This window comes from Mytilus edulis, chromosome 13, assembly GCF_963676685.1.
Source record: "Mytilus edulis chromosome 13, xbMytEdul2.2, whole genome shotgun sequence".
In the NCBI taxonomy this organism is placed as follows: Eukaryota; Metazoa; Mollusca; class Bivalvia; order Mytilida; family Mytilidae; genus Mytilus; species Mytilus edulis.
Window position 1 is genome coordinate 53,011,603 of NC_092356.1, and position 21,120 is coordinate 53,032,722.

The window sequence follows — 21,120 nt, forward strand, 5'->3', positions numbered from 1 at the left end:
GCAAAAACAAAAGAACACTAGGTCACAAATCTAATTACATATGCAAGTTTTTAGTTTTTAACCTGAATAGCAAAAACAAAAGAATTCAGCTGTCACATGTATGTACGATTTTCATAGTACAAGAAATCGATGATAAAACACTTAGAAAAGTTGGTGCATTTACCATGAACCTCAGTGATATGTACAAACTTGTATGTATGTCATGATAATGAAATGACATGGATTGGTTACTAAACCAACATGTATACAAATATTTTCAGGAATAATGAAACGCAACGTTATGCTTTCTATACATCGATGTTGTTACAGTTAGCGGTAAGAATTAACATCATTACATAACGTGCATTGTGCAAATGTATATAATTATATTTTCATACAGTCACTTTGAAATAACTTTCGGGAGATTTGTTTTTTTATTATTTTGTGTTTGGTAGTTACGGGTAGCGAATAGTTGCGACCGAAACATGACCAATAAAGGCAACAGTAGTATATCGCTGTTCGAAATTCATAAATCTATTGAGAAAAAAAATCCGGGTTACAAACTAAAACTGAGGAAAACACATCAAATATCAGTTTTCAGTTCTTTTGGTTCTCGAAATGCGTGCTAGGCATTAAACTCAGTTTAAAAGAGGTTCAATTCCAATGTCAGAATATGTTACAAAAAATACTAAGCAAAATGATAATGATGCATAAATTAACAACGACTACTAGCAGTTAATGACCTGTAAGATCTCAATTAAACTGAATGAAAGAGTATGTCTTCATCATATGAAAATCAATCACAATGCTCTCGTTATGAGTCAAGTATCATATCCTAAAATATAACATAAACCAACAACTGGCTTTAGAATAAATGTGTTTATTTCCAATGCATGATAGTGAATCAATATTAAAACCAAAATATGTAATCTATAATGATCTGACAACAGTATTGTAACTATATGCCTTCTTAATAAGCCTGTTTGGTTTTGTTAGCTTTTGGGTTGAACGCTAAAATTATTGTGCCTTGTAAAAGATGCAAAGTATCTGAACGTATAAGATGTTGATTTATATTTTCGAATGAAGTCCTTGTACCGATGATCAAATTTAGTAAATGAATGCATATTTCGGCAATAAACGTTTACCGAAAGCTTGCAGGTATTTTTTTAAATCATCAATTACATGTATGTTCTGGTATCGTGTGTACCTTTTTTGCTCCCCTTTGAAAGCAGACTTATTATTGTGCTGTCATGAATTATAGTTTATGACTAGACTCAGCAAAGACACGTTATACCATTTACCGTCATCTTGATGATATTTTTCGATAAATAATCAAGATTTTTCTGAATATACTGTCGAAACTTACACAAAGGAACTCGATACTGTAAATAAATTAAATATAAACGTAGAAACTGTCCTTACCTAGATTAAGATATTTGAACATCTCAACCATTAAAAAAAGTAAAAAACGAAAAAAAAGTAGTTCAAGCATTTAAAAGCATTTAAAAGGACCCCAAAATCCGAAAGGTAATGCCAAATATCTACATTCCTCTCTTCCTAAGCTACACAATCCTAAGTATTCGAAATCATTCAAAGTTTTGTCAACAGTTAATATACAATTATGACCATATTTATGATCGTAATACATAGCAATAAGACACACACATTTTGACATATTCAGCTAGCCACAATCTTGGACACTTTTTATTTTGTGTATTTAGATCTTGGTAGCTGAAATAGAATCCACAAGTACCGACAAACCAGAAGTTTTACCTACAAATAAGGACTATGATAACTTATCAGCACCAACTGTTTTGACAAATAGTTCAACAGTTCCACCAGTTTCCACAAATAATTCAACAGTTCCACCAGTTTCCACAAATAATTCAACATTACCATCTAGTCATTTTGTAAAATTGACTCCACCACCCGAAGTTGGTAAGTATTACGTATATATATAAAGAATTATAAATCGAAGTATTGAATAAATAAATAAACTTGAAAGCAATTTGCGCTTATATTAATGCAGAATTAGATTCTATGTGATACTAATTTAATTAACATAGTTTGACATAAGTTTTCATTTGATGAATTATGTTACTGTTGTAGCTTAATTTTTTGGTGTGCCAGTCGATCTATATAAGACTTGTCTTAAAGTTAGCTCTTTATATGCTTCGTACTATATCGAATAAATATTTCAGTTTTCTATAATATTGTGCTGTTACGCCTCTAACTTAGGTAAGAGGATTCAAATGCCCTCACAAAAAACCTCTACGCATGATGTATGTACCTGTCCTAAGTTAGGAGCATGTAGCTCAATCCTAATCGTTGTTTCATTTTCGTCATATTTGTTTTGCTTTCATCTTATTTATATGTATTCATTAGGCTTTTGGTTTTCCTTTTTGAATTGTTCTATTTAAATTAAGTCGAGGCCTTTTAAAGCTAACTTTTTCGGTATGGTTATTTAGCCATTTGCTCGTTATTACGGTGACATATTTTTGCTTACATTCACGTCATTGGCTTTTGGTGGATAGTTTTCTCAATGACAATTATCTACATATCATTATTTCTATTAATATGTACACACTGTGATAGATTCAGGATTCAAAACCATACTTATGGTTAAAATGCGACATAAAAAAATACACACCTTTAGTTGTATCTAATTTTTAAGTAACAAAAAAACAACCAAATTCCCAATGTGCCTATCCAAAGCAAGGAACCTGTATTCCAATGGTTGTTGTTTGTTGCTGTTAGTATTTAGCTTAATGTTGTAGTATAAACCAGGAGTGAATAGTCTTAAAATGGTTCTGCATATCGTCATCTTTGAATTTTTTATAGTTTCTGTACTATAAAGGTATGGAATTTGATTATTGTTTTATTAATTCTTTATGATTGTTAAAAGACTAGGACTGATTCTTTCTGTCGGTTATCTTGTGTGTTGTTTAATTAACCCTGTATCGCAGCTTAAAATATTATTATTATCAGTTTAGTTTAGAAATAATAAAGAAACTGAGGTTCAACTTCAACAGACAAAGTTGGTCTTAGATGGATATTTAGTCTGAGATTCATGATTTTTTTATTAGTTGTTAGTGGCTTTGAACTAGCTGTCAGTAACTGTGAGTTTTCTCAGATTTGTACTTGGTGTATAATCACTATTTTTGTTGTTGGAATGTACAAGTACCCGGCCACGTCCACTTGTATTTGTAGTATTTGTATTCTTATCGATCTGATGAGCCTTTTTTAACTGATTTTTATAATTCGTTCTTATGTTGTCCTGTTACACCCCTGTCCCAGGTTAGGGGAGGGTTGGGATCCCGCCAACATGTTTAACCCCGCCACATTATCTATGTATGTGCCTGTCCCAAGTCGAGAGCCTGTAATTCAGTGGTTTTCTTTTGTTTATGTGTAACATATTCGGTTTTCGTTGATTTTTTTTACATAAACGAATTGAGCCGTTTCTTTTCCCGTTTGAATTGTTTTACATTGTTATTTCGAGGTCTGTTATAGCTGATTATGCGGTATTGGCTTTGCTTATTGTTGTAGGCCGTACGGTGACCTATAGTTGTTGGTTTGTGTTTCCTTTTGGTCTCTTGTGGAGAGTTGTCTCATTAGCAATCATACTACATCTTTTTTTTTATATTGGCTATTAACGTGAGCTTCAAAGCTCTTGAAATAAATGAAGTCAAAAGGTTACAGATCTCATTTTTAACTTTTTCAATACTTACATATATCCTAAATCATTCATATTTTCGCGTTAGAGCGTTCCTGATGGTTGAGAATTGACATTTATTTAAACTGGTAGTGCTACAAATAAAAAATTTCACCTTTGTACCTATCACTGATGAGTTTATAATGAAGCATATTAACAAATTTCATTTATGCGTCAGGAGGATCTGAGATGAAATATGACTATGGTAATGCCATGGGGCTTTCCATCTTATTTTATGACGCTCAGAGATCTGGCAAACTTCCTAGCAGCAACCCAATCCCATGGAGAAGTGATTCGGCAATGGGTGATAATGGGGACGGACACGACCTAACAGGAGGCTGGTATGATGGTAAATATATATATTTTAATATAAATAAAAGAAATACTTGAGAGTCAGTCGCGTAGCGGGGAAGACACTTCCACTGTTTAAAATTATTTTATAAAACAGAAAATACATATGCTATGTACCGAACGTGACCTATTTCTGAATATTGCTACAGTGTAACCTGTGTAACCCGACACACTGGGGGACCCAAAAAAATGTTCGATTAAGCAGGTTGTCATAATACTCAGGGTATTTCTGCAAGGATGGGCATATTCTTGGAACATGAAAATGTTTCGGTTAAAGTAGGATGTTGGAATACTCAGGTATCGGATTAGGCAGGTTACACTGTATTGTGTTGACTGTAAAGTTGCATTGCTATACTACATGTTGCGGTATTTATACATCCTACATTCATGTATTTAGTTATGATGTTACTCAGGCATATTCGGTAGGATATTGTGTTTTGTTTTAACATTTTGGTTTGAATTCTGTATTTTCGGTACATTTTGTCTTATTAGTCAGTATAGTCTAGTTTATATCCATTACATGAATGAAGTATTGTGTAAGTCTGAAAACTTTGACGTCGTCACGCACAGCATTAATTTATAATAGCCTTTCAATACCGTCATAATCAAGATAATAGTTTGAACTAGTATTGTGAAGGCAATTGTTAGTTTTCGATCTCGTGCCATTTAGTTGTATGAATTTCAAGATTATATATACGTCATAAAAATACGCACTTGTTTGTGGAGTCCAGAGATGCGTTCAATATTGTAGCAGCTACATAGGGCTGCGTAGATTTTTGACTACTGGACGTGTAGCTAGCCTGAGGGCTTAATAGATCAATATACCAGCTAGGCAACCTACACGTTCATTAGTCAAAAATCATCTACGTAGCCTTATTTAGCTGCCACGATATTGAACGCAACCATGTGCTGCAATTAATGGAAGATGCTCGTTGTTATTCTGCGATTTACATATTACTAATATACTTATATTTTAATTATTAAAGCATTTCTCTTTAGCGAATGTTCTTGCGTTTGTTCTTATGTATTCCTTTCATGTAGTGTAGTCATTTTAGCAATACTTTTCAACATTGTCTTATCAGCATGAGGAGTAGCTAGTCATAAAACCAGGCTCTCAACTTACCATTTGTCTCTTTCTTTATATGTCCTGTACCAAGTCAAGACTATGAGAGTTTTTATCAAGTAGTCCGTTTCTTTATATGTTGGTGTTGTTTTTTTTGTTTTTTTGTTGTTGCACTGCAGTCTTTCTGTTCTTCTGTTGTTTTCTTCATGTGGTTGATGTGTTTCCCTCGGTTTTCATTTGCGGCCCAGATTTGTTTTCTCTCAATCGATTATCATCTTTTAAACATCAGTATATTGCTGTTGGATTTACTTGTCCATTATACAACTATTCCATAGAATTCACACACAGTCGATTAAACGAAAATTCTACACAAGACGTATTTTGGTATTACGAATGGAAGATTTGCATTTAAAAACATTTAGAATTATTTTTCTTTTGCATAAATCACCTGCCACGTGACTTGGTCACATAATTTCATACCGTTTGAATTACAACTGTTTCAAATCACAATATGTCAATATCGGTACATTGTAACAATAATCATCCATGATTTTGTAGAACAAAGTATTTAAAAGCGTCTCTGACGAGTCTTTTAATTTTGTTCACGAACTGGAGCAATTAAAAAAATTCAATCCTGATATCTATGATGAATTTATTTAGTTAATAATTCAAAAATCAAAATATCTCTTTGTCAGTTGATTTTCAAAATGTATGCATTCATCTCAGGTTAGCATTTCAGACTTATTTGTTATTTGTTCGTTTACATATCAAACTTTGTTCCTAGCTGGAGATCATGTCAAATTCAACCTTCCGATGGCAACATCAGCTCATGTTCTAGGATGGGGATTAGAAAAATTCAAAGATGCATATGAACATGCTGGAAAACTAAACGACATGTATGATTGTTTGAGAACTCCACTGGACTATTTCCTGAAATGTTGGGTTCCAAGCCAGCAAACTTACTGGGTTCAGGTGAATCATTTGCTCAACAATTAACAATCTAATTTTACCTCGAATATTGAGTTGAAAAGCCAAGAAGCAAAAAATACACATTGGTGTTAAAGTTATCAGAAAAACATGCATACCACTTGGAATGCAACAATATGCATGGACGTATGCTCAGGCCTTGTGCATGAACATCCAACTGGTGTTTTTCCCCTGAAAAAAGAAAAGAGGGGGTGTACAAGCAAATAAGAAAAGTGGAAGAATACGACTTTGTCCAATTTTGAAGTTTAAAATCGTAACTAGAAGCAGAAAAGATGTAAGAATTTACCAAAGAAACTTCACGATATGTTAACAAATTGGCGAGGAACATGGATTGAACCTGTTAGAAAAATAGAAAAACATATATAGAAATTGGGAGATGTGGAATAATAACTATTATTACGAACTAAACTATCAATTTGTACACTAGTAGTCTTGCTGTTGTTAAACAATATTAATTTTTGATGGTATGCATGGGATCTCGATTGGGTTTACAGAATAGAGAATAAGGTGCAAAAAGCTTAAAATAATAACCAAAATAATAATAGAGACTGCTAGGGTGATGAAATGTTATTCATAGAGAATGAAGGAGGGAAATACAAAGTAAAGTGAAATTTGATGCAAACAACCTAGAATAAAGAAATAAAGGCCCCGACATACACGCTTTTGTGTTTTTCCTTTTTTCAAAAACTAGGTAGGTGATGGTGGATTAGACCACGCTTTCTGGGGGAGAGCAGAGGACATGCACATGAGTAGACCAGCTTATAAAATTTACCCTGAGGCACCAGGAAGTGACGTTGCAGGAAGCACAGTTGCAGCACTCGCTATCGGAGCAGTTGTTTTCAAAGAAAAAGGTTAGAGGATTAGATTCATTGTGGTAGCAAATCTCGTATCGTGGCAAAATTTGCTGACTGTGATCTGCCGAGGTGTTAAGACTGAAATTCTTGTGTATTGAAAATTATGCTTCATTATTTAGTTTAATCGATTTTAATGTAAAGGTTTAAAAGTTAACCCATAGTTATAATATGGTGAAAAAGTGTCCGCATTTCTGTTTAAGTCAATATTTTTGAGGAATTTTTTATATCATTATCGAGATTCCGCTATTCTACTTCAATTCAAACATTATATTGTTTAATATGAATGAGAGCGCCGAATATTTTTTTTATATTTAAGCATTTAGTCGAAACAAAATGCACACCTTTTTATAATTCAGTTTGTGGAACTAAATATGATCGTGGAAGAAATTGGTATCGCTTCTAATAAAAGTATAGCATTTGATCTATATTCACAAAAATCCAATATTTAAAAAAATCATTCATCTCAAAAATGCGTCTGGATATTTTACTTTCAATATCTTTTTACCATTACATTTTTGTTCATACAGTTTCTCTCAACTAGTACCTTGTTAATGTGTAGGCAAATCATGAACAACATATTTATCTCAATCAAAAAGCAAGAGACACAAAATAAAGGCAACATTATTCACTTCGATTAAGAGAAACAAAATCCGGGTCATAAACTAAAACCGAAGGAAACACGTCAAATATAAGAGTGAAACAACGGAATAACAGAATCACCGAACTTCTGTAAAAACAAACTCAAACATATATAGAAACGAACTATCTGATAACAACTACCATTTTCCTGACTAGGTACAGAACATTTTAAAAAAACAAGTGGTGGGAATGAACCTGGTTTTATGGCTAGCCATCCTCCGGCGTATATGGTAATGTCAAAAAGTACGCTCACATGGTATATAAAACAGAAATGGAGTAATATAAAATTTGTTACAGAGCTTAGTCATCTTTCTTCTCCGTTTTTTTTAATCTCAAAATCTAACAATATGAAATATTTTACTTTTCCCGTTTCTGATTTTCGGTTTCAATATTTCAGATGCTGGTTACAGTGCTACACTTTTGGAAGCAGCTAAATCCTTGTACGAGTTTGCCAAAGCTAATCCCGGTATATATTCAAACAGCGTTCCTCAAGCAAAGGCCTTTTATAAGTAATATACTAGTAACATTAATAAGATCTTGACATTCGATATGGTCCTTACTGTTTATTAACTGAAATAAGCTGTATCGAAAACATAAAATTATGATAATTCTGTTTGTCACTCAGAACAACATCTGTATTGATTTAGTATAAAAACAACCCTAATCAGAATGACGATACGGTTTGTTGAATATAAGTGATGCAGTGCATTGCAACAGTTGAATGGAAAGTGTTCTCTGTAGATGTTTTAAAATGCAAAGTGATTGATTCGAAATACTTATTTTGTTATGCACTTTACATCAACTTTATATTGCAGATTAAAATCATTCTTGGTTAGATTTTTTTAATCGTGTATATGATAACAATAATGTTGAATTTTCGTGAACATATGTCAGGCTAAGTACTGCGATTGGATCGTGACAGATATGGCCTTAATCGTGAAAAATGGTTATCGAGAAATCAAAATTTACCGTCGGTAAAACATCTAATGAATAATAATGAGAAATATTGGGAACATAAAGCTATCTGTCAAATAGTTCACAATTATAATCAGTATCCATGATAAATCATTATTTAACAGTTTTTCTACGCAACTTCAAAAGGCAGATTGCTCTTCGAAATTCGCAGAAAAAAACCGCACCCGAACGTGGTTTCAACCGGCAAATAAACAATAATGTATATATATGTAATTAAAATACGAACACAATAAATTTATGTTATTAGCAAGTAAAAACACGCTTTAACCAGTTACAGATATAGGAAGATGTGGTGTGAGTGCCAATGAGACAACTCTCCATTCAAATAACAATTTAAATCAAAGTACTGAAGTACTGAACATCGGATGACCGCAGGTTCTTGTGGATGGTCAAAAGCACATGTCACAGAAACAGATCACATCTCTATACCTGAAACTTGGGTTAATTTACAAAGATATTTTTTCTGATACAAGTTCGTGCTTGGATGATGAATAAATGACAGGAAATTCAACCTCACCGTAATAACTATTATATTCACGGTAGTGCAAGAAATCAGTATACCTTGGACTATTATACTTGTATAATAATAGTCGTAGAGAATACACTGGTTTGTTGTTATATATATTATTAATATTACGATTGCATGTATGTACCGATTATCAGGTTGTCTGCATGTTGATATCGTAAAATATCAGCTGCGAGACATAATATTAAGCTTTTTGTCGAGTAAGAGCAGCGAACGAGATCAAAAAGCCTTCATATTATGTCGAGCAGCTGATATTTTACAATATTAATATGCCGATAACCTGATAATCGATTTATCGGGCTGCATTTGCGTCTTTTGGAAGTATTGTCTTAGTTTCACCAGCAACCGGAAGTTGACTTGATAAGTTCGGGTCAAACTTATCAACGTCGGTTCAAACATTATGATTTTAATTTTAACAATTTTCATAATTAATTTAAATTAACCATTCAGTTAAAACATTTCACCTTTCGAGACGCTAATGTTGAAAAATGGGACAGAAATAAAATAACTTACAAGACATAAACATGTAAAAAATAAATATATATTTCAGCTTACTAAAAATATTTTCATAGTGTTACTTTGACATCATTTCTTAAAACTAAGTCCTACACATAATTGTTCATTTGATATGTGTCATCCTCATGCGGTACTAGAAGTTTTCATGTCGCTAAATAGTCTTCTTGTCGCTTAATTTATTCTTCTTGTCCGTTCTTGACGCTTCTTGTCGCTAAAAGTTCTTCTTGTCGTTATTAGTGAGACCGCTATTTTTAGATTACAGGTGGTCATTTACACTACACGTATAACCTGTGTAGTGATTTTTATTTTACGATAAATTTATGAATGAACGATAATTTTATGAATGAACAAGAGCACCTGACCTCTTTCTGAAACACCAATTAAACATATAAAATCGTATTTATTAAGATATAAGTCAGTCAAATTTTCACCACTAAATCAGCAACTGAAATGATTCCATATTTTGTTGAAACATCGTACAACCGGAGAACAGAAATCGCAGGTATGAAAATGCACATTTTTCACTGGTGTTGAAAACCCAAAACTAATTTGACTAGAATTTATGAATGACGGAAATTTAAGCGATAACAATACATCGGAGTGACCTCAAGGTCATCCTCTGTAAAAAGGTAAACCATTATAGGTCAATGTACGGCCTTCAACACGGAGCCTTGGTTCACACCAAACAACAAGCTATAAAGGGCCCCAAAATTACTAGTGTAAAACCATTCAAACGGGAAAACCAACGGTCAAATCTATATAAAAAAACGAGAAACGAGAAACACGTATAAATTACATAAACAAACGACAACTACTGTACATCAGATTCATGACTTAGTGCAAACATTTGCAGCGGGATTAAACGTTTTGATGGTACCAAATCTTCTCTCTTTTTCTGAAACAATAGCATAGCATCACAACATAGAAAAACATACGATAAAATATCAATTGGTTTGTCAATTGGTTACAGCAATGTTGTTTTCTGATCATTCACTCTGGTCAAAATTTGTCTTTCACGGTCACAATATAACTACTAGTAACTGTGAACAAGCTTAGCGAAAGGTCGTGCGACATAATCAGTCAAACAAACTTTATTAGATTAACTCTTTAAGGAACGATTGTTTTCATTGGTCAATTCAAACCTTAGCTTCGACCTCACACCTGCAAAAATAGAACACACGTACTATAACGTTGAATGGACTGATCAATATTCACGTAGCTGGTCAAAGTCGTTTAATGTTTCCATCGTCGTATTCGCGTACATGATTGTGTACTTGATTATCCAATCACAATTCTAGCTTTTATAAATGTGAATGTGAAATTCATTGGTTTTATAATTTTCTGCAATTGATAGTAAAATTTTAAACTTTAAAATCTTAAGCCTCGGTCACACCTTACCGGATATCTCGAACGGACGCCTACCGGATAACTTTTTTTTCAATCCGCTCATGTCCGTTAGACGTCCGTTCTTATCCGTTAGACGTCCGTCCGTATCCGTTGCATATTCGTTAAGCGTACGTTTTATCCGTCGACGTCCGTTCTGTCCGGTGGAAAATTTTGAGCATGTTCAAAACTTTGAGCGGACGTCCAACGGATAAAATGTCCGTTTAACGTCCGTTGGGCGTCCGTTTTGTACGGTACTCGTCCGTTTCGTTTCCGTTTTGTATCCGTTACGTGTCCGTTATACATCCGTTGGAGGTCTGGAAGATAAATTCACTAACGGAATTCTACCAGACGTTTAACGGATAAAACGGATATTGAACGGATGAGAAACGGACTTCTACCGGACGTATAACGGATAAAACGGATGATGAACGGATCTGAAACGGATAAATGCCAATTGAAATTTTCGCGTGAGAAATGCCAATTATTGGTATGTCAGATTTCTTAAGGTTCATGAATTCATAATCGTTATTAAGATTATAGACACGTCTTCACAATCAAGCAGTTCTTATTCAGGCCAGACACTGCCCTTTGTCGGAATTTTGAAGAACAAACCAAAACCAGTTACACAGAAACATTTTGAATATTTATGCGATTTACATATATATATGCAAGTATTATTATTGTCGCCTTTGATTTTTCCGTAAATCTTGTCCATCCGTTTATCGGGTACGCTTCCGTTAGGTGTCTGTTTTATGCGGTACTCGTCCGTTGGATGTACGTTCGACATCCGTTCTGTCCCGTACGTTTCCGTTTCTCGTACGTTGCATATCCGGTGTGTGTCCGTTATGCATCCGTTACACGTCCGTTTTATTCGTTCAGTACATCAACGGACTCCCATCGGATAACAATTTTGTCAACGGACAACTGTTATTTTCATCCGTTAGGCGTCCGTTCGTGTTATCCGGTGTGACCGGGGCTTTAACAGTTTTCACATCGAAATATTTAATTCAAATGTCTCCTCTGGATCAAGGGACGACATCAAAAGTTCAATGTAGGATAAAAAAAACAAACTCAATTGACATATTTTTTTCATTGACTCCCCCCTCCCCATACCCAAGTTGCTCATCCTGCCTTTCATTTTACTCAATGGACTCGATGAATTAGCGTTGTACTTGAAAAATGAAACCATACTTTACTACAAACGTTTTTCATATTCTTTGCCGAGTTTTAGGTATTCGAAAGAAGATAGTGATTTTTTTTTCTGATTCCGTTTACTTGAGAGAAAAAAATCCCGAAATTGTAAGTAAATTGATAACATGAAACCAACCATGCTTTGTTAAGAAAACACGGAGATGGCAAACTATGGCACCGGGAATTAAATGTAGTTTATAAACTCCAACGATATACTTCATGAGGTTTTGCTATTCTCGGTTGGAAAACGAACGTAAATTGTATATTGTAAATATGTACATGTAAATAGAAACAATCAGTTTAAAAAAAGGTGTTTATTTATTAAATGTATTGATAATAAGGTGAGTTTCTTCTTGTACATGCATTTAGTCATCCTTAATTTCTTGATATTTTGTTTATCAATTTATCATACATGTTTCGTTTTGTATTTCATTTTAAATACGAATACATACTACAAATATACGTTAGCGGATTATAGTTCAACAATTTTATGCAGCTCTATTCTTACAATATAAAATTAAAAGATAAATGTTCATCCATTTAAAATCGAAAAAAGTACATTTATATTTAAAAAAGAAGATGTGGTATGAATCGTATGATTGCCAATGAGATAACTCTCCACAAGAGATCAAAATAACACAGGAATTAACAACTATAGAGCACCGTACGGCTTTCAATAATGAGCAAAGCCCATACCGCATAGTCAACTATAAAAGGCCCCTAAATGACAATGTAAAACAATTCAAACGAGAATTGTTCCTTATAAACTACGACATTTCTCACAAGTATTAATTGATTATTTAGTTCAACACATGCACAAGAAAAAATCTTCGCCGATGTAAAATGTCAATTTATTACAACAACATGCCTTCACTGAATTCATTAAGGTGCACAAATAATACGATTAAAGTTGTTTTGTTTTTATCTTTGCGGGACAATTTCCTCCGTTTATGGTACGCTTAGCTACTGTGTTTATGTTTTATAGCATGAAAATAATAAAAGAGGAATGTCAGTGCAACCCATCATGAGATACTTATATAAGTGACTACAACATTTTTAGTATTATAACTGATCGTCAGTATGAAAGAAATGAAAAGTGGTTCATATATTCATCCCTATAAAAGCGGCACATGTATTTTATTTTATCCTTATATTTCTCATTATGCGGTACAAAATAATTGAGTTGCTGCATGCATAAGGAATTTAGAATATTACTTCATACAAAATAACATAATATTTCGGTTCCACTATTTGAAGTTAACAAAACATTTATTTAATTCTTTTGACCAAAGGTTTGTAAACTATACAAATCCTTGTTTTAACGTTCGTAGTAACATAGTACATTCCATAGTGAGTATCATAGTCTGTCACCTGTGTCAATTCATGTGCACACTGACTACATTGCTGTTGTATTTAAATCTTTCGGCTAATGAAATGAGACGTTACAAGATGTTTGTTTATGATACGCCAGAATGTTATCAATGAACTATCAATGAACTATCAAACGCTAAACTTCACTACACTTCACTATAATGCATTGCCTGATCTTTCACGATCAATATTGATTAAATATCAACACAAATATCATAAACTCTTTCAATTAATAACATACTTTCATTTTTACTGGGCTAGCTGACACACTGAACATTAGTTTATCATAATATTTGTAGGTGACCATTAAAGATACAAAACGTGATTTGGTCGTATCTGTGTTCATGTATTCCGAAAAAGTACTGCATTTGACCTTTAACGTTGTGAACAATATCATCAAGAAAGTTGAATCATTTCGACAAACATATAGCTTTTTACTAATTTGTTTCAAACAGTGCTAAAAAAATACAATTGCATGCATTTGTTCTTTAAACTAGTGCAAATTTTTATTCCGAAGTTGGATCATTTTAATATCAGTAGTCAGCACTTCGATGTTGACATGAATACCAACTATGGGGTCATTTTTATAAATTTCCTGTTCACAAAACTTTGATTTTGTTCGAAAAACTAATGATTTTCTTATCCTAGGCATAGATAATCTTAGTCGTATTTGGCATAAAATTTTTGAGATTCTGGGTCCTCAATGCTCCTCAACTTCTTGTTTGGCTTTATAAATATTTTGATATGAGCCTCACTGATGAGTCTTATGTAGACGAAAAGCGCGTCTGACGTATTAAATTATAATCCTGTTACCTCTGATAACTAACTATTTACACCGCTGGTTTCGTCCCCGAGGGTATCACCATCCCAGTAGTCAGCACTTCGGTGTTGACACGAATGCCAATTATGGGGTCATTTTTATAAATTTCCTGTTTATTAAACTTTGAATTTGTGCAAAAAACTTAAGATTTTCTTATCCCAGGCATAGATCATCTAAGCCATATTTGGCACAACCTTTTGGAATTTTGAGTCCTAAATGCACTTCAACTATGTACTCTTTTGGATTTATAACTATTTTGATCTGAGTGTCACTAATGAATCTCATGTAGACGAAACGCGCATCTAGTGTATTAAATTATGATCCTGGTACCTTTGAAAACTAATTAACCGACATAATTATTTGTTCTGATGTTTTTTTATAGAATTCAGTAAATATTTTACCAATTTTTAATTTAGCTCCTCTGGATATACCGATGAAATGTGTGAAGCTGCAGCTGAACTGTACAAAGCGACAAAAGATTTGCAGTATTTGATAGACGCAAAGTTTTTCTACGACCCAACATTGGCCTGGGGTTATTTTTGGAATGACAAGCAACCAGGTTGTCAGGTATGCATTATAAAGAATGTTATATAATATTGATTGATTGGTGTTTTAGCGCCACCTTTAATCACCTTTTTTGGCTATTTCATGGCGGCGTTTGTTGGTAGAGGAAGCCGGAGTGCCTAGAGAAAACCGCCGATCTTTGATAGAAAAAGTGACAATCCTAGTCAATTAAGATTAAAGTTGAACGCAACCGCACGGGCGGGGTTGGAACTCCTGTTAGAGCACATGATCATGGTCACCGATGCCCCTACATATAGATTAAAAATACGATACTTATAACTGTAAAGTTCTAAACAATATGATTGTCCTCAATAACACAACTAAACAATAAATAATACAAATCTGTAACATTTTAAAATGTTAGATAACATTCCTCCCCTTCAATTAGTATAACAAATATTATGTTAATGATAGTAATGCAAAAAAGACGAAATGCTGCTTGATTATTTGGTTATATGAAAAAGAAGTATACGTGTGAAATCAGAAGTTCATGTATAATTGTTGAGACTGTTTCGGTAATATATCTTACTAATTGCATTAACAATAATTATGAAAATGTAATATTTTTATTTCCATTTCTATAGAAACAAAACAAGGAACACTATCAAAAATTTTGTTAATCATGATCATTGTCATCGTAAATAAAGACAAAGTAGTATATAAACTCATCATAGATACCAGGACTAAATTTTGTATATACGCCAGACGCTGTTTAATTTGCATAGATATTGAGTTACGCACACATTCCTGTAAAATGGAATTCAACTCTCACTCCAATATCGCATAATTTGAACACTCTATTTTCTAAGGCTGCTTGATTATTTTACCACGTTCAAGAGAAGAAGTCCTGCTGCAATCTTTATTTTGTAATAATACTTCTATCTTAATTCTATAAAATCTTTAGATTTTCTTTAGAAGTTCTTAAAAGCAAGACGAGAGATACCGGAGTGTTATTCAAACTCATAAGTGTAAAATAAATTGACTACGCCATGGCTAAAACAGAAAACGACCAATAGAAAAACAATAGTACACAAAACACAACATAGAAAACTTTAACATGGGCAAAACGAACCCTTAAAACTTAGTTTCATTTATCAAGTTCTGGTAATTAAAAAGACAATTTTTTTCAAATAATTTTTTTTGAAAAGTACTTTGAATATCCTTAACACGAGAAAAATTCAATATGTATGAAAATTACAATTTTTGAGCATATCCATCAGGTAATTGCTGTTTAACTCTGTAAACATTATAAAGGCAAGATAAAGACCCATTTGAGTCTAGAAAATATGCCACCAAAATGATATAGAAAGATGTAGAGCCTGCATACGAATTGTTAACATTCCTAATTCAGCTTATGTGCTGTTACAGCTTTGTTTACCACATTGGAATTAGGTCAAAGTCAACACTTTGCAAATTTGATAAAACGTTTCAACAATGATAACAATTGTAATCCAAGTGCTTTGTTGTTCCTTACAATATCAAGTGACAATATCACACTGCAATGCTGCATATTTGGAATAACAAAAAAACCACTAATAATAAAAAAAAAAAAAATGGTTTCATAGGGGAAATGTGTAAAAGTTTAATTTTACTTTTCATCAAATACAAATAAGTCATATTCCTCAAATGTACATCACATCACATCAATTCATCTTACAGTTACATACACTAACCCTGGAATGACAAACTAGCAGTGGCAAAGATAATAAAACAAACACAATACAATTCTGAATATAAAATTATAAACCATTCCAATTTTATTATCAATCATGTTCACATATTCTCATATACTAAATAGTTATCAAAGGTACCAGGATTATAATTTAGTACACCAGACGCGCGTTTCGTCTACAAAAGACTCATCAGTGACGCTGACATATCAAAATATTTATAAAGCCAAACAAGTGCAAAGTTGAAGAGCATTGAGGATCCAAAATTCCAAAAAATTGTACCAAATACGGCTATGGTAATCTATGCCTGGGAAAAAAAATCCTTAGTTTTTCAAAAAATTCAATGACCACATTATTGATATTCATGACAACACCGAAGTGTTGACTACTTAGCTGGTGATACCAAATATTCTACATGTAAACTTATATAACAGTGTCTATAAATCGATACTATCACCTCAAATTGTGTTCATTATATCACGAGGAATACTCATTTTCGATTTTTACGTGAACATGCAAGTTTTCTTGATTCCACAATTTTTTTTAACAACGAAGAAGGAACGAATCCGCTTTATTGTATTTTTTTTTAAAACTTCATACATTGTAGCTCCTACTATGGGAATTAACTCAAGAATCTAAATATAAAACTAGCATAGAAGCATTTATTGCGTCATACGCCCCTGGTGGATCTGTACCTATGACACCATGTGGATTGACTTACAGGAGTAAATGGGGATCAAACAGATATGCTTGTAAGTCTACTATGGATTCGATATTAATTGTTGGATACCAGTTTTCGTGGATTTCGTGTGTACGGGTTATCACAATTTAAATATTCGCCGAATTACAAATTTTCTCTGAGATTGTATGTTGAATTGGTGAAATCACGACAATAACTACCCACCAAAATAAAGGAATCCACATATATTTCGACTAGAAAATTTTGTGAGTATAGGAACCATGAATTTAAATGTTAAAAAAATAACACTTTTTCAAATGGAATATTTGCACAATTAGTTTTTGTTTTTATAGCTAATGCCGCTTTCATTGCCATGATTGCTGTTGCTGACGGAATAGGCGGAGATAAGTTCCTAAATTACGCCATGTCACAAATAAACTACATCTTAGGTGACAATAATTTACATTTGAGTTATGAGATAGGATTTGGAAATAATTATCCGAAGAGGCCTCACCACAGAGGAGCGTAAGTATACTTTTATACTTGACAACTTTGTGGATAGATTTGTTTTGAAATAAATATATCAGGAAGCATCACCACTGCCACTGTAAAGAGATTACGAGTCTATTTAAACAGCTTAGAAACAGTAAAAACTCAATGGTGATACCCTTTTTTGACATTATGACATATATGTCTGTTTATTTTATTCACACATCGTCGACAATATAATAATGGAATTTTATGCGACTGTCATTTAACTGAAAGGTTTAGCTTGCAATAATACCAGGTTAAATCCAAATAGTGTTCCTTGTTTTATTTCTATAGAAATGAAAATAAAAAAATTACATTCAGTTTATAATAATTCATGCAATTAGTGATATATATAGTAGAAACAGTATCAACAATTGTACATGAACGTCTGATTTCACACTTATACTCTATTTTTCATATAACCAAATAATCAAGAAGCATTTTGTACTAAGTCAGGAAAATGACAGTTAAGAATTGAAAACATCACTTTATCTGAATGCATTCAAAGCATTTTTCTGGATTGAATGTCATCAGGAACACCCAAAGCAGAATAGTTTTAAGCTAAGGATGTACAAGTACCGAAACAGTCGAAGAGCTATGTGAAAATAAAAAAAAAACAGCCATCTGAGGTCATAGTTGGCTGAGCAAGTTTAAACCGTTATTTCTACATACATGTACATGTATTTCGTTAATTAGTAACCGACAATTGACGCATAAATATATATTAAAAATTATGTAAGAGACACATGCATATGATATTTTCTCTTTTATGTAACATTTGATAATCTTTAAATGCACTTCGTCAAATGAATATTTTTTTCTTTTCACAGTGCATGTAAGCCAGGTTGGTGTGCTGCCTCGTGGCAAGATAGTCTAAATATTGTGTACGGCGGACTTGTGGGTGGACCCGGTCCGAATGACGATTATCAAGACAATCAAGAAGATTATGTCAAAAATGAAGTAGCGTGTGATTATAATGCTGGTTTCCAAACTGCATGTGCAGGTAAATTAATTCCTTATTCTTAAGCCATTACCGTAATCTATCATTAAAAGGTTTTACTATAAAGTCCTCGACCAGCAGAAATAGATAATTGGTTCGGAATTTTTAGGGGTGATTAATATATGAGAAAAACAATCAATTGATTCATCTGATGAATAATGAAATGCTTATTTCCTAATGCTTGTAGGGTGTATAAATGTTTGCTCAAACATCGTAATTAAGATAATTAAAATATATATCGGCGCACTTAAACAGTATATTCTTAGATTCCCTACCTCTAGGATGACAACGAACCTTCAGACTAAAAAGTTTAAAAGTTGCTATGTTCAGTCAATAAACAGATATTATACATCTTGTCATACTTTGCAGTTTTCGTGCTGAAAAGCTCTGATTTCTTTGTCTTGCAATACACATGAAATGTTTTACGTAAGCCATAGCTATTTCTTGTTTATTCACGTTATTTATTCATTCTTTGTTGTGTAATAGGTCTCTACCACTTCGCAATCAATAACCAGCTGCCTCCATCCCCACCTGCGAGATGTTGATTTTCGGATACTGACCTTTGCATCTGAAGACTTACAACAGATTACTGTTATGATGGATTTAAGTAGTTGATCAGAATAAAGATGCATATTTGTTAAAGTCGATTTAATGATATCTTAAATAATAACTTTATGATTTTCTTGTAATGTTGAAAGTTTTAGACTTGTGTTTGAGGAAGACCATTTGATCCATTTTGAATAAATCAAATTATCTCTTCAGCATAAAATTTTTAATGTTGGTGAGCTGCATTTTACTTGTAAACAGCTTGAATTAGATCAAACAAACTAAACGTATTGTAACTTGATTTTAACAAGCTTTCCGTAGCTGCGAGTTCTCTTAGATTCAAACTTTTTTCTTTTTTGTTAGTTGTTGGTTGTTCTCCTGATGAGTCTATCCCTTAACACATCTGTTTATTTTGTATATTCTGCTGTAACCTCGCTGTTCTACGTTTTGGTAGGATTGAGTACGTATACAATGGCTTATCCCTCTATTAAGTGCGTATCTTAGATTATCAATATAAATAAAGGCAACAGTGGTATACACTGTTCAAAAGTAATAAATCGGTCGGGTTAGAAACTTAAACCGAGGTAAACACATCATCTATAAGAGGAAAAGAAAGGAACTGGAACACTGAAGAGCAACAAAAACAAACGGCAACATACATAGAAAGAACTATTTGTTTACAACTGCCACATTCCCAACTTGGTACTGGACATTTCAAAATAAAAGTTGGGTTAATTAGTTATCAACTGCCACATTCCCGGCTTGGTACTGGACATTTCAAAATAAAAATGTTTAACCATAGTTTTATGGCTAGCCAAACCTCTAGTTTATATAGCAATGTTACAAATTTCGGTGAATAACAAAACTACGTAACAGAAATACAGCAAAAACACACACAAGAACACTCATCACAGAGAACCGCTCAAACAATCAATATAATAGTCGACAAAACATGCGAACCGCATAACAACAACGAACATATTACATTAACGACAGACATCATAGAATTTCATAAAAAGTGACGCACTTATGTAACGAATATATATTCATCAACAAAATACAATTATTTTCACAATACCAGTCAAAACAATGATCATGATAATGACTGTACTGAACAGATATTTATTCCAGTCAAAACAATGATCATGATAATGACTGTACTGAACAGATATTTATTCCAGTCAAAACAATGATCATGATAATGACTGTACTGAACAGATATTTATTCCAGTCAAAACAATGATCATGATAATGATTGTACTGAACAGATATTTATTCCAGTCAAAACAATGATCATGATAATGACTGTACTGAACAGATATTTATTCCAGTCAAAACAATGATCATGATAATGACTGTACTGAAGCGCTATTTATTCAAGTCAAAACAATGATCATGATAATGACTGTACTGAACAGATATTTATTCCAGTCAAAACAATGATCATGATAATGACTGTACTGAAGTGCTATTTATTCCAGTCAAAACAATGATCATGATAATGACTGTACTGAACAGATATTTATTCCAGTCAAAACAATGATCATGATAATGACTGTGCTGAAAATATATTTTATTATTTTTTGGACTACAAACGGTTAGACATAACACACTATCCAACCGAAATCAGAACAGAAACATGAAAAAAAAAAACATGAATGTTGGATGTATAAAATACCGAGACACGTCGTAAAGCTTTACATATTCACACTCGGTGAAACAGTCCTTTTCGGGAATAGCCACGTTCGGTACATAGTAGA

At 33.0% G+C, this 21,120-nt stretch overlaps 1 protein-coding gene across 1 annotated transcript; it reads left to right on the forward strand.

Annotated features, from left to right (window-relative positions):
- The first annotated feature begins 1,832 nt into the window (after nucleotides 1–1,832).
- Nucleotides 1,833–19,456, forward strand: LOC139500755 (endoglucanase E-4-like). Its single transcript, XM_071289589.1, has 10 exons — nucleotides 1,833–1,917; nucleotides 3,870–4,040; nucleotides 5,890–6,077; nucleotides 6,784–6,943; nucleotides 7,983–8,094; nucleotides 14,787–14,937; nucleotides 17,212–17,356; nucleotides 17,637–17,808; nucleotides 18,645–18,817; nucleotides 19,301–19,456. Exons 2-10 carry the CDS (start codon nucleotides 3,881–3,883, stop codon nucleotides 19,357–19,359), a joined length of 1,320 nt encoding a protein of 439 aa, XP_071145690.1. The 5' UTR covers nucleotides 1,833–1,917; nucleotides 3,870–3,880; the 3' UTR covers nucleotides 19,360–19,456.
- Nucleotides 19,457–21,120: the final 1,664 nt, after the last annotated feature.

Excerpts from the sequence above, each read along its gene's own strand:
- LOC139500755 (XM_071289589.1), top strand. The coding sequence starts at position 3,881 with ATGAAATATGACTATGGTAATGCCATGGGGCTTTCCATCTTATTTTAT. Across the intron at positions 6,944-7,982 it reads AGTTGTTTTCAAAGAAAAAG|ATGCTGGTTACAGTGCTACA; the intron begins GTTAGAGGATTA and ends TCAATATTTCAG. Across the intron at positions 14,938-17,211 it reads ACAAGCAACCAGGTTGTCAG|CTCCTACTATGGGAATTAAC; the intron begins GTATGCATTATA and ends CATACATTGTAG.